The sequence below is a fragment of the Leptinotarsa decemlineata genome, unplaced genomic scaffold, assembly GCF_025532065.1.
Source record: "Leptinotarsa decemlineata unplaced genomic scaffold, Ldec_3_MD MMD2_tig00000576_RagTag_RagTag, whole genome shotgun sequence".
NCBI lineage: Eukaryota > Metazoa > Arthropoda > Insecta > Coleoptera > Chrysomelidae > Leptinotarsa > Leptinotarsa decemlineata.
Window position 1 is genome coordinate 9,775,878 of NW_027412551.1, and position 15,238 is coordinate 9,791,115.

Sequence of the window (15,238 nt, forward strand, 5' to 3'; positions counted from 1 at the left end):
TTTTTTTTTCATTGAGTATGAGCTTGTTTGTCAAGAACCAGGTTTTTGCTTGTTCCATAACTTCCCCAAGTATTGTAGCCGGACACTCCCCTTTATTGATACTGATGCCAAATGTGGTGTCATCAGCATACATGTTGTTATTATTATTATTTTCTGTTAGATCTCGAGGTACCACCTCCTGGACAAGAAGAAAGTAGTTCAGTTTTGGAGCACGAACTGCTCCCACAACCCAAACTGCAGTTGTTCCTGAAAGGGCCAAATATGCCTGGTGTTGCTGACGTCGAGATTGAATTGAACGATTCGTCTTGGACGATATTCAGAGCAGTACAGGAATTGATGCAGATGACAGAGTTCACTTCCAGGCAGGAGAAGCAAAGAAGAATTTGGGAACCAACATATTTGTGAGTACAACATTATTGATTTAAACAAGTGTAATGTTTAGTTGAAAATTCAAAGTCAACTGGGATTAAAAGTACGACAGATTTACTATATTGTTGATTTTCAGAATAATTTACAAAGAAGTGAAGGATGATGGTACATACGATACTGAAGAGGGAAGAGCCACCCCAGTTGCTACTCAGTACTCTAGAAGTGGAAGCAGTTCCGTTGCCGGCGTCTCTCCCAGCACCCCAGTTCCCGGAACACCTTCCGTCTCAAACTGTACGGTCGAAGACGTCTTGCAGCTCCTCAGACATCTGTTTGTAATCACAACAACGAAAGATAATGATTTCCACTCGCTGGACCACATCCCAGACATTTCTCCGGAGGAGTTTTCCAGCAAGAAAATAACCAACAAAATTTTGCAGCAAATACAAGATCCTCTGGTACTGTCGAGCGCAAGCTTGCCTGCGTGGTGCGAGGAACTCAACCATTCTTGCCCATTCCTGTTTCCGTTCGAGACCAGGCAGTTGTACTTCAATTGTACCGCATTCGGCGCTTCCAGAAGCATCGTTTGGTTGCAGACGCAAAGAGACGTTACCATGGAGAGGCAGAGGACACCAGGATTGTCACCGCGACGTGACGATCCGCACGAGTTTAGGGTGGGAAGATTGAAACACGAAAGGGTGAAAGTTCCTAGAGGGGATCAGTTATTGGAATGGGCGATGCAAGTTATGAAAATCCATTCGGATAGGAAGTCTATTTTGGAGGTAGAGTTTGCCGGCGAAGAAGGCACAGGTTGGTACATTTTTTTTATTTGATTAATTGATTTATTCATTTAAGTAGGACAATCCTAATTTACAAAAAAAATAAAATATTTAACATACCTATTTTACAATAAATATAACTTATAATTAATGTAAGTATAAAGATATATAATAAATTTTATTTCTATGTTGATGTTACTACTATTTATTTGTTTATATTTATAAGGTGTAGTAATTATCATTGCCTTACTTTTACTTACATTTAACTTCAATTTATTCATTTTCAAATATTTGTCCATATTTTTCAGCACATCATTTATTTTGATCACTGCTCTATCAATATACCCATCAGTTACTGATATCAGAGTATCATCTGCGAATATATGAATGTAGTCACATTCAACATATTTTTTCATATCATTAATGTACATTAAAAACAATAGAGGGCCCAAAATACTACCCTGAGGAACTCCATGATTTACTGTAATAGCTGACGACATTACATCACAAATTTTTGTTGTCTGTTTTCTATTTGTAAGGTATCCTCTAATCCAATTGAATACTTTACCCGCTATTCCATATTTATTTAGTTTTTTTAATAATATCTCTCTATTTACTGTTTCAAAAGTCCATTTTAGATCTAGTGATACTGCTAAAATGTACAGATGATTACTCATTTTTTCCTTCCATTTAGTGACAGTGAGTTGTATAGCTGATTCACGAGTGGTTTGATCTAAAGCCATACTAATTAATGAATAGCAAATGATTTGAGTTAATATATTCTAATAACTGTTGTAAACTACTGACTCTAATAGCTTTTCTTCAAATGGCAAATAATTGATTGGTTTAAACTCATCACTTTTACTAGTATTTGCAACCTTTTCATAGGTGTAACAGTGCTGGTTTTTAATTCCTCAGGAAATGTGCCATTTTCCAATGATACATTCACAAAGTGGCACCACACATGCCCAATAACATCAAAGCTATTTTTCACAACTCTACAGTTTAGTTCATACATTTGACTTCCTTTATTTTCTAGATTTTTCATAATTATACCCAACTCATGTATAGATACTAATCTAAAATTACTGAATTTTTTTCCACTCCACTGTATATTACAAGAAAACTCAATATCTTTAATACTAGACACCATATCATCAATACTATTGACAAAGAACTCATTAAAATGCCCAGAAATCTCTCCTTTATCTCTTACACAAAAAATCTAACAATTTTTTTCGAATTCCACACCATTGCAGAAATCATTATTAATTTGTTTAGGGTTTATTAATTTTTTTAGTGTTTTCCACATTAAACATGGATTATGCATATTTCTGTCAATTTGGTTATAATAATAACAATTTATTTTTCTTTTATCAAATTAACAACAGCGTTACGTTTTTGTTTATATCGATATATTGAATATCGATCCTTTACTGAATAAAAATAATAATAATAAATGTCATTTTTTGGTTGGTAATTACCAAAGGGCCATCGACTGAAGTCCTTCAGATATTATAGGAATATAAAATAATCTACTTAGCTATTATATCAAAATCTTTATAAGTCTAGAAGAACTTTTTTAATGAAGTATTTTCTAGTTATTTAAAAATTTAGGGTTTGGAAAGTTAATTTTTAGAAAACTACCAATTTTATGGTTAATACCACAACATATATTAATAATAATATAACCTCCAAATACATGATACATTGAGTTTTGATTGGGATTGAAGTTATTCCCAGTGATATTGATGGTAATATGTATAACAGAAAGACAAATCAGTTCGAAACAGTGGCTCGTAGTTTACCTTGAAAACTCATAGCAGACAATTGAAAACAATCGATATCAACCCTTTTTTTAATTAAAACAGACAAGACAAGGGAGAATGCTTTCCATAATTGCATATGTGGTATTCATTGGCGAATATCTCTTTGTTATGTGTTTGTTGAGGGGAAACTTATATGTGAGGCTTTAACATCTTGAGCGACCATCAATATGGCTTTTGGAAACAAAGATCAACAGGCAGCCTTCTATCTTATGTCACCCATTTTTGGAATAACGCAATCGAGAAACATGGAGAGTCAACACCTGCTGCGCTTGATATTTCTATCTTTCTGCTTTCTACTATTTGTGAAAGAATTCCAGGAGAGTTTATAAAAAAACTTTTGAGAACTATTTTCAATTTAGAAGCAATATAATTTGAGAATTTATTGTAGTTGATATGAACTTCGGTTGGTGACCAAACACAAGTACAATATTCTAAGCGAAGTACTACAGCTCAATTACTTTCATTTTATTATCTAAAGAGGAAACTAGGCTGGATTAAATTATTTTTTAGTGAGTTATTGATTAGGATCATTATTTCAGAAGTAGTCAAGTGAATTGAAAGTTGAAATTAATTTCAATAAGGTTAAAATATTATTGAGTAATGGATGTGCTAATTAAATTTTTTCACAACTATTCAATGAAAATAAAATGACCATGTTTTGTTCTCAGGATTGGGCCCAACTCTCGAGTTCTATGCCCTAGTGGCAGCAGAACTGCAAAGGCGCGATTTGGGCATGTGGATTTGCGACGATGATGCGATAAGTCTGAACGAGCCAGTAGATCTAGGAGAAGGCGTCAAACCTCCAGGTTACTATGTCCGAAGAGCTTCAGGCTTGTTCCCAGCCCCCCTTCCCCAAAACTCTGAGATATGTGATAAAGCTGTTAGATATTTCCATTTTCTGGGTGTGCTACTTGCAAAAATTCTACAGGACAACCGCCTAGTGGATTTGCCGTTGAGCAAAAGTTTCTTGAAATTGATGTGTCACGGAGATATTCAGAATACAGTCAACGAGAGAATTGGCTTTGCCGGCAATAAAAAGGTATGATGGTAGCTTCATTAATAAATATGATGTTTATTGGCCAAGCGAAGTACATGCACGAGTCAAAATTAAAACTACTGACATGAACAAATATACTCAAATTTCATGAAATGTTATTCAAGACTAACATAAAGTCTGAGTAATCTAATCTGAATATGACTCTGATATATTTCTATAGGCAGATGGAGTTATATTTTGGTGGATGTAATGGTTTTGTGATTCGTAGAAGATTGCTGTAATTGATTATAATCATGTAAAAATGGTTGTACATGTTTCGGGTGTTTCATGATTGGCAACCCTGGTATTTGACATTATATTATTAGGTAGAAGACGTGTTATTATTGTAATTATAATTGAAAAATTTGAAATTTTACTGCATTTAATGAAATAATTTAGTGTATTTGTCAAATCTATATCTAGTGCTTGTGAAGATGATATTCTTCATCCTATGAAAACGAGTACTACAACTAAAAACGATAAATGCAAACAGCAAAGTGTCTGGGACTCGATTCTTTTCAACTCGGGTCGACTGCACGTATAAAACTTGCGTCTAAGAGAAATATTGTTAACTAGTAACAGCTCCATCTCGTGAACAAAACTCCCAAGTCGGGAAAAACATCCCATGTATCGATTCTCTGACATAAATCAAAATGAGTTTGAATACTGTTTTGAGGAGGTTGTTTGGAAGAGATGAATGTTTCAAAACTTCATTTCAAAATATTTATTTTCTTATATGTATGTTTTTATCTCCTCAATACAGTATTCAAACTCATTTTGATTTCTAACATAGAATAGATAATTTCCAATTACAATAACAGTAGTTACACATCTTCTTTATATTTCATGTCAAATATCAGTGTTGCCAATCATGAAATGCAAAAAACTAATTGGAACGTGTATGTGATTATAGTCAATTGTGTAAACTCGAACTGAATTCAAAACACTTGAGTTGTTGTTCTTTGTGAACATGACATTTTTGAAAAAATAAATGTATGGTGTGGTCAAAATTCACTGGCCTACAACTTTTCTTAGTAATCCATTTCGAAAATCAGTCTCGTGATTAGTTCCTGCAGAACAAAGACATTTCTTGCCCTTTCCCAACTAATAATGTTCAATGAAATGTGTTTCATTTTAAAGAAATACTGTCTACGCAGGAATTGCCTGGTGAGTCAGTCCAAGTTGGAACCTAAAAACTTCGCTTTATCTTCCATGTTAACTGTGTTTTATGAACTATAAGATACAAATGAAGACTCTCATCAAAGAAGAAAATATTTTTATTGTTACTGATACATTTAGTATCAATTTGCTGATAGCCCATTTATGTTTTATTGCCAAGTTGTATTAGTAGTATCGTAAGAATACAATGTTATGAACTCACATGAATCATTAACATAGATAACATAGAGAAGTGATCCCAAAACCGATCCCTTTGGCATTCTCAGTTTAATTGTATATGCTTTTTTTCTGATTGATTCGGCCGTTACTTGATGAAGATCCATAGTAATTTCATAAACTACATCAAATTGTGAGGTGTAGTTTATGAGAATAATTGCATATGAGTAAGATTTCGCTATCTGGGCTGTTTATAAATTTTCTCAATTTAATTGGAAACATTGTCTTTCCTTTTATCATAAATTTTAAATTATAATAATAATAATAATAATAATAAATATACTTTATTGTCTGAAGATACAATAATCTTATCGACAAAGTGTAGACATTCATAAAACTTGATATATCATGGTTCACATGATATTGTCAATAAAATATAGGACTATCAATTAATTTAATTTTCAGTTGGTTGTAACTAGTATTAAGATAAATAAATTAAATAACACATATAACATACTGAGCTGATGTTAGACGTCAGTGAACACTGTCTCAAAAAATTCCGTAATACTATATAAAGCCAGATCCAGAAGAGAAGTTTTCAATTTTTTTCTGAACACAGCATATGTTTCAGAATGTTTTATTTCTGTTGGCAGATGATTGAATATTTTGGCAGCGTTATATATGCATGAATTTTTTATTAAATTTGTTTTTGGGATTGGAAGTTTTATGTCATTTCTCTGGCGGGTGATTCCATCAGCGAACTTGTAAAGTGTTTTGTTTTTATATACTAGACAGGCAGTTTCGAGAATGAACAATGAGGGCAGAGTTAACAACTTACGAGTTTTGAATAGTTCTTTACAAGATACCCTGGGAGCCGCCTTACAAAGATAGCGAATTGCACGTTTTTGAAGAACAAAGATTGAGTTAAAATGTACTTGATTACAGACTCCCCAGAAAGCGATTCCATATCGAATGTGCGATTCGATCAAGGCATGATAAACCTGCATTGCTGTCGCTTATCATATCATATAATCATCACATTACTACTTTTGAATTTTAAAATAACTACTGAGTTTGCCACTTTTTCTTGACTTGTTTACATTTATAACAATTTTCTTTGAAATAATGAAGGATACATGACTGCATATTAATAATAATAGGATAATATTTTCATCATAGTGTATCAAAAAGCTATTTTCTGTTTTTTTTTGGCCGTGGTCTGCAGGCTTCCATGTCTGACCAAAAAAGCTGAAAAATAGCTTTAGCACATTCATCTATGACAGCGAAAGTTTACATTATTTTCTTTAGTCTGTAGAAACACATGATTTTTACAAACGTCAATACAATTTCCAAAAATATAGTTGAAAATACATTGAAAGGAAGAGTACAATAAAACTATTGATTGTAATTTTTATAATTCATAAGTGAAATAAATTACATAAAAATCTCTAATAGGAATATCAATGTACAAGTTCAGGAAGTTGTACGCATATATATATATATATATATGCGGAGAGAATGAATCTTGTCAAGTCTGATAAGTCTTGTAATTCTATATAAAACTTCAATGAGGAAAATTTCTCTTTTTGATCTTTAAGGTGGCCGAAGAAGACGTGATGACATCGAGTTTCATTTCCGAGGAGAGCGAAAAGGAACTGGAACTTGATCCCCCAAAAATTATAGTGGAGGAGAAGAGGCCTTGGTACTCTAGTATATTAGGAGAGGAGGACTTGTACGAAATAGATCCTATCAGAGCTAATTTCATGAAACAGATACGCGACTTGATTAAACAGAAACAGAAGATTTTACAAGACCACAGCCTGTCGCCTGAGTCCAGGGCTCACCAGATCCAAAATCTATGTTTGAACTACTCGTCTGGCAGCGTCCTCCTGGAAGATTTAGCGCTGACTTTCACTTATGCTCCCAGTTCAAGCGTGTTTGGTTTCTCGTCGGTAGAACTTGTAAATAATGGTGCTGATATAGAAGTTAATATAGAAAATGTAGAAGAATATGCAGAGCTGACGACATCGTTTTGTTTGGATAAGGGAATCGCAAGGCAGTTGGAGGCATTCTATAAAGGCTTTTCGATAGTGTTCCCGATGGAGAAATTGGCTGCTTTCAGCCCGAATGAAATGTGCGTGATGCTTTGTGGTGACCAGAATCCTGAATGGACCATGGAAGATCTCATTAATTACACCGAGCCCAAGCTTGGATATACAAAAGACAGGTTAGTTTTTGTAATTGTCAAAATTTTTTCAATTCCAATTCATTTATTTGTTAATCCAGAGTATACAATACGTCAAAACTTTTCATGAAGTTTTGGAATTTCTAATATGTACAAATAATTCATGAAAACTTTTTATATCGATGAAGAATGCACCATTTGATATTGCTTAGAGATTATTTTGGCTTGAGTAGATAGAATGGTTGTGTCTAGTTTGATATTGATATATATTCACATGTCTGAAAATATTGTTTTTGATCTTGATAATGAAACAGATTACTAACATTGTGTACAAGCAGGCTAAAGGTTAAATATATAGTTCTTCAATAATCTTTATTTTCACAAGAAACTGTTACAGTTTATGTTAGGGAAATATAGGTTCACAAAAGAGTTTTGGTGAAGAGCTCTTTAGTGCAGAGGATAAATAATATTTTTTTCACAGAATAATGCCATGCAGTAGTATAGACCAAATTACGGCAAAATATAAGTTCTTCTAGCAATGTGACACTACAACATTCCTCTTATATCGAGTTGATATATTATTTTATTATTAGAAAGTAATGCCCTGTATCTTCAAGGCTGAGTTTGTAGTAATATTTGTCATCAAATTTATTTCAGAGGGGGTTATTGATTATCCTCTGTTCTGTATAAAAGACTTCGAAGTAACCTCTGGTGTTCCTCAGGGGTCACACCTCAGTCCCTTATTATTCAATTTATTCATTAACGACATTATTCATTGCTTCGGGCACGCCAAAGCACTATTATTTGCAGATGATTTAAAACTTTTCCCTAATCACTAAAACCTCATTGGATGCCCATAGACTTCAGTCTGACCTTGACAATCTATCAAACTGGTGTCCTTAAATGGCATTTTATCGATCCCATGTACCTTCTACCACTTTTGATTACACTTTAAATGGTCATGTCTTGGAGACCTTGGGGTTGCCCCTGATCCCACCTTGTGCTTCATTCTACATATATCCACGGCTGTCCATAAAGCCATGAAAATGCCAGGGTTTATCAAACGGCTAACCCGCGAATTCACTGACCCAACTGATATTAAAGCCCTTCATTGTTCACTGGTCCGTCCACACCTGGAGTATTGTTCTTCTGTCTGGTCCCCTCATTGTGTAACTTATATTGAGAAAATAAAAAATGTCCAACACAACTTCCTCAGATACATACCATATAAATTGGGTATTCGTTGTGAGTATGAGTTGCTAATGCAATCTCTGAGCATGTCCTTCCTGGAAACTAGGAGGAAACAGAGATACCTGACACTTCTTTTCAATATTATTAACAGTAAATTCAGTTGTGCTGAACTCCTAGAAAAAATTTATCTACATATTCAAAACGGCTGAACTCGACGGCAACATTTTATGTAGCATTTTATCGTTTGAACCACACATTCAATAGCTGCATTCTAAGAATCTTACGATTAGCCAATAGTAACATTGATCTTGAGCTGTTTAACATCTCCTTGCATCATTTTGAAGCTCAATTATGGAATACTGTGCTTTAATGTTTTAGTGTATCAAGGTAGTATATGTGGTACCTAAAATGAACCCCTTTTAACTTTAAATTTACCCCTTTTAAGCTATTCTTAGTTACAAATTGTAATTCAGTACCTTATCTGATTTTATTTTAATTATAATTTAATATTGGAATTTATACTTTAAATGGGCTTGCCCGTAAATAATTGACAAATAAATAAATTAGATATTCTGGAAAAAAGTTTATTAGCTATCATTTCATCTTTATACACAAAATTGTGGAAAACTTTCAAATGAAGGAAGAAAGCAATTAAACTCTTTACAGAGGTGTGTATATCATGCATAAAATTTACTTTCAGACACAAATTGGAAGAAAAATCCATATAATAATAATAATAATAATAATAATAATAATAATAATAATATTTTATTGGTTCTTCTGGATCATAACTCAATGATATAGAACAAGTCAGTGTAATATGATATAAATAAACTTATAAAAAAGAAAAAATTATGTACATATAGGACATGAACAGTTATGTAAAATTATATATTAAAACTTATAACTAGGTAAAATTATAATATATTAACAACCCTAGATGACAATCTCAATTCTTCAGTTATATTGATAAGTCATTTATAAACTCTTCAATGGAGTAGTAGGCTTTATCAATCAGAAAGTTTTTTAGGAACGGTTTAAATTTTCTTAGTGACATTTTTCTAACATGATTTGGCAATTTGTTAAATAGCCTGACACCCATGAAAATTGGACTTGATTCTGATCTAGCCAGTCTATGATTTGGTATTTCTAACAATGTTGAATTTCTTGTGCTGTAATTATTTTTGTTTAAGAAGGTAAAAGGTCGCTGATCCGATTTTACAAAAATTAACAGCTGGTACATATAAATGCATGGGAGAGTTAATATTCTTAAAACTTTGAATATATCTCTGCAGCTAGTACGTCTATTTACACTCTGAATGTTTCTGACAGCTCTCTTCTGTAAAATAAATACCCTTTGTGCCTCACGTGATAGGCCCCAAGCTACTATACTATATGAGATTGTTGAGTGTAATTGGGCATGATAGTACATGAGTACCACCGACTTATCTATAATTTTACTGAGTTGATAGATACAGTAACACATAGGCGTTATTTTTTTTACATATTTCATTAATATGTTGATTCCATTTACAATCTTCAGTGAGAGTAAGTCCTAGAAATTTTATTGAATTCACCTGTTTCATTAAACCGTGCTGTGATTTTAACAGTAAACTGTGATCATGACCATTTGGGGCATAACTAAATCTTAGGAAGGATGATTTTTTATCATTGCAGATTAATTTATTGCTAGAAAACCAGTCCTGGGTTTTTAAAATTTCCCTGTGAGCCAAGTCTACTGTGGATGTAACATTCTTACCACTAACCAGTAGTGTTGTGTCATCCGCATACATTACAAAATTTCCTTCAAAGTCATTGACATAAATTATATAAAGTAGAGGTCCCAAAATAGAGCCTTGTGGTACTCCAATAGTATACTTTAAACGTTTAGATTGATACTGATCTATTTCAACGTATTGTGTTCGATTTTGGAGATAACTTTCAAACCATCTACGTGAGTTTCCCCTAAAACCATACTTTTCCAATTTGTCTAGTAGAATTCTGTGGTCTACAAGATCAAATGCCTTACTTAGATCTAAGAAAATACCCAGAGTTGAAACAACTACTTTCATACGAATATTGAATTTTATTTTATCCAAAAACTTGTCTGTCCTGAAACTATACACCCTTCATTTCACGTGAGCTAGTCTGTATTTTCTACTGGCCACACTTAACCATTTCAGTTCAGATAGTTTAAGCAAGATACCATATTTCTTAAGATCAGAAATCTGAATTTTTTGAATTCTGTTTTCAATGTTTTTATGAAAGATCCGTATTATATGTCACAATTGATGAACCGTGAAAGCATTAAGGATTTGTCTCATTCAAAGGTCCTTGTATAAATTGATTTCAATTGTATCTTGCAAATCATAGGCAGTTTATTTAAACAACTAACTTTATGCATATGAGAAAATATTCTTTGTGGTGTGCCACTGTAGCCCCCTTTTGTTGGGTTCATTTGCACGGTGCTCTTCGTCTGGGAGCTTATGGGTCGTAAATTAGGAGAGAAATTTTAATTATTGATATTGAATTGGGCGCTACCGGGTTTTGTTATTATGGTATTTAGAATTATGTCTTATGTCAAACACGGAAAACATAATTTGACTGATTAGTTATAAGACAACCTTGTTGAGAAATGAAAAATACCTAGATAAAAAACAGTTAATTATTTGACCATTCAAATAAAAATGTGAATGAAAAACGAATTTTCGGTGTGGTATTCTATGTTTTAATTAGCATGTGCATAGTACCATGTTCAGCTTAACAAAATATATAGATGTTTTTCTTTGTTATATTTAAACGAGACTTCCATAATAAATTATCAAAATTGAATTTTGTGGAATGGGATTTTATCTTGAAATGTTCACTAACAACGTTTATCAATGGTTATTAAGGAAAATTTATAATAAACCAAAAATAAATGTATTCTAATATAAAAAAAATGTTTGAAATTCTGGCCTTTATATACCACGGAGGGTGAAATCCGGAATCCAGGGTTATGTCCTCATGGGTAAAAGCAGCAGGTAATATGATACAGTTTGGATGAAGAACTTCTCGAAAAATGTTCCTGTTTAGATTATGTTCTTTAGATCTCTGTTTGGAAAAGTTGTTCTTCAGAGACTAAACCACACATATTTCATGAAGATAAGTTTTTCAAGTGGAGTCTGGGACGAGTCTTCCTCAAAAGAAACCCTACGAAAAGTATATGCTTGAATATTCACATCATTAGAAGATGGGCCGACTTGTTTTAAAGTAAACGGAGTTAATAAAAAATAGCTTGAAAAATATAACCTAAAAAGAGATTTTTTTTTCAAAAATGGTTACTGATTGTAACAAGAATGGTACTACAAAGTGATGTAGATGCGAGAACAATACAGCAATTCAAATCTTATTAAGAAAATTTGCACATATAGCAATTTGCTATCACATCACCTTGGTAACTGTTCGATGATCGAAAAATAATTTCAGAGGATAGGATGATTGGATTCTTTTCTAAATTGGAATAACTGAAGTGGTATGCCATCTTTTGTGTACCGATGGAAACTGAAATATCAGTGTAGGAACCTAAACTGGATTGAGCGAAATGCATATATTGATGATAGATTGATGCATAGATGTTTTTGGATCATATTAGACGTATATACAGTGTACATCTATTTACATATATACATCTATAAACCGTGATTACGCAAGAAAATAAAACGCTACACCACATGGCTCTGTAGTTTTTTCCTGTTATACATTGATGATCTAGCACATTTAGAAATTTTTGGCGTGGCTCTGAAAAAACACCATCCTCTTAAAAACTTGTTTATAGATTTTCTTTTCCACTCAGTTAAGAGTTAAGGTGGATTTCTACCAAACGAACTCGCTTGCGACTAGTTTCATTTTCAAAACCAGAAACAAGAAAATTGTTTCAGTTTTAAAAACAAACTCCAAACTTGAATTCCACCAAACATACAAAAAGTAGTTTAAGTCGCGTGTTTTGTTGTGAAACATTTTCTGTCATTCCCACTACACAAACAGTTTTCATCATGCCTTATCTAGGCGATGTTTTTATATTGGCCTGCGTTTTTTAAAATCAAACCTTTTGATCAAAAGAAGTGAAAGCAAAAAAAAACAAGGTCATTGTTAAGAAGACGAATAGATTATAGAATTAAAAAAACTATGACGGATTTGATGAATGATATAGGAATTGATGAAGAACTAAGGTTATCGACATTTATACCCTCCACTAATTAAGACTTTAAATAAAGTAATTGTCACATGAAGTCACACCAAAATAAAATAATGAACAGAAAAGTTGCTTCTTGTTGTCGCCGACTATTTCCACATAGAAAACTCTGTTTACAAAAATACAGACAAAACACCAAAACCTTTTGATCTTTCCGTCTGCCGATGGGACATTTCATTGTTGACCAAAAACCGTCCCCAGCAATACAAAGTCTTCAAAACGTCTCAAATTTTGACAACCCAAGTTTTTGTATAGTTGAAATCGACACATTTGCTGTTTTGTCCGTTTGGTGGAAATACGACTCCATATATTATTTATTGTTTACGGCCAGTTCGGTAGACAATATAAATTCAATTCAATTCCTCAACAGTAACAGTGGAAAAATAAAAAATTCCACTTGTTGGTGATGATTAATTATAAACAAAATTTTAGATCAGTCGTCAAGATGTACTATTTTTCCATAGAGAAGGTTTATAGGCTATCAATTTTTCTGTAACTTGCCACTAGATGGCGCTGTAGAACAATTTTTTTGAAAGCACTGTTCTATAACGCTGCGCATGCCTAAGTTCGTTGATTGTGATTCTGTCAAAACATTGGAACATTAGCGTTACAGCAACATAGTACTAGTTTATGATACTGCTAATGTGTATTATTTTTTTTTCATTTCTAGTCCTGGCTTCTTGAGATTTGTCAACGTGTTGGTGAACATGACACCCGAAGAACGAAAAGCCTTTTTGCAGTTCACAACTGGGTGCAGCTCTCTGCCTCCTGGTGGTTTGGCGAACCTGTACCCACGACTCACAATTGTACGTAAGGTAGATGCCGGTGAAGGGTCGTATCCCTCAGTGAACACATGTGTCCATTATCTCAAATTGCCGGATTATTCCACCGAGGAAATATTAAGGCAAAGACTGTTGGCAGCGACAAAAGAGAAGGGTTTCCATTTGAATTGAACTCGCATAAGAGAACGTACCTTTGACACGTTGACGCATCCAGGCATAAGTGAGCCACTTTTATCTGTGTATAAATTAATATAATATTCACTTGGCTGCTGTAGTATTCAAAAAGATTAACTTTGGGTCCCGTTTGTGTTTGCGAGACGGTCAGCGTGTAAATTGATTTTGTATTATCTATTAGGCTATCTTCATTATGTATTTTGAAGGAAAATGAAACTATTTGAGAGTACTGAGAATCATTGTATTATTTCTTTTCTGAATTTCTCGGAGAGTTTTCGAGAAGCTTTTGGTATCTGTTGTTTAATACGTTAAGATGCTTTAAATCTTAGTGTTAAATATAGAGAGTTTAAATATGACCAAATTTCGGTATAGTTCGTGATTTTATTAATGTGATTATTTTGCAATATAGATTTATATCGAGTTCTCGAGTAGAGCACACTTTTGGGGATCTTCGGTTTAGTTTTAATTTTTGCTTAAAACTACATCCTGCTGTACTATGTTGAAATGTAGAGAAATATGTCTGTATGTATTTGATGTTGATTACATTATCAATAAATCTACTCTTAAAATTGATTTTATTATTACTGGAGTTGAGTGCTTGCTAGAAATGTTTTATATTTATGCCGAGGCACAAAATGGAAAAGGCAATCATTGAAAAGGTAAGTTGATGATGATGATAATAATATACTTCATACATGTAAAAATATTCAAATCAATTTCTTCTACAAACGATGTCTCACTCTTAAAAGAAGATTTGTCACAATTTTATGTCTGTTGTATTATGAATCACATGAATTTGAATATATCCAAATGTTTCTGCCAAACATTTTCTAGAATTATTCATCCTGTTTTACATGACTATAGTATCAATGATACAGTATGTAACAACGAAAACTTAAGAGAGCCGTTTTTGAATATAAAAAGTAAGATTAAAAAAAAAAGCTCGGACACGTCGATTTCTAATTAAAGGAGGACACCTTTCAGACTAGTCAGATTTTTTGTAATACGCACCCCCTTCGGAGGGGTGCGTCCGACGACCCTTATTTAGATAGGGAAAGTAGGTCGAGTGGCACCTTGTTTTAAAGGTCTTTCGAATACCTTTACAACTCTGTTAAAAGAAAATTTTTGTGACGATTAGTTTTCGAGATAATTTGAAGATTTAAAGGTATTTTTATTGAGTTCAACTCTTTTTGAAATAAATCAAATTGTTTTTAAGGTACAATTTACGTTCAGAACTTTCATAAAAAAAAATAAATTTTTGTTTTTTATGACAACATGCTAATACGTGTCCATTTGATTTCGTAAAAAAGTAAGAATTATTTGTTTG

The 15,238-nt window shown here is 33.0% G+C and overlaps 1 protein-coding gene across 4 annotated transcripts in view; it reads left to right on the forward strand.

Moving 5' to 3' along the window:
• Window positions 1–14,484, forward strand: part of Ufd4 (Ubiquitin fusion-degradation 4-like) — a 57,599-nt gene extending 43,115 nt beyond the window's left edge. For all 4 annotated transcript variants that reach the window (XM_074174413.1, XM_074174415.1, XM_074174414.1 and 1 more), the window contains 5 exons: window positions 161–401; window positions 506–1,176; window positions 3,643–4,013; window positions 6,944–7,572; window positions 13,626–14,484. In XM_074174413.1, the coding sequence (XP_074030514.1) occupies window positions 161–401; window positions 506–1,176; window positions 3,643–4,013; window positions 6,944–7,572; window positions 13,626–13,908 (2,195 nt within the window). In that variant the 3' untranslated portion in view covers window positions 13,909–14,484. The remainder of the gene's footprint in view (window positions 1–160; window positions 402–505; window positions 1,177–3,642; window positions 4,014–6,943; window positions 7,573–13,625) is intronic.
• Window positions 14,485–15,238: the final 754 nt, after the last annotated feature.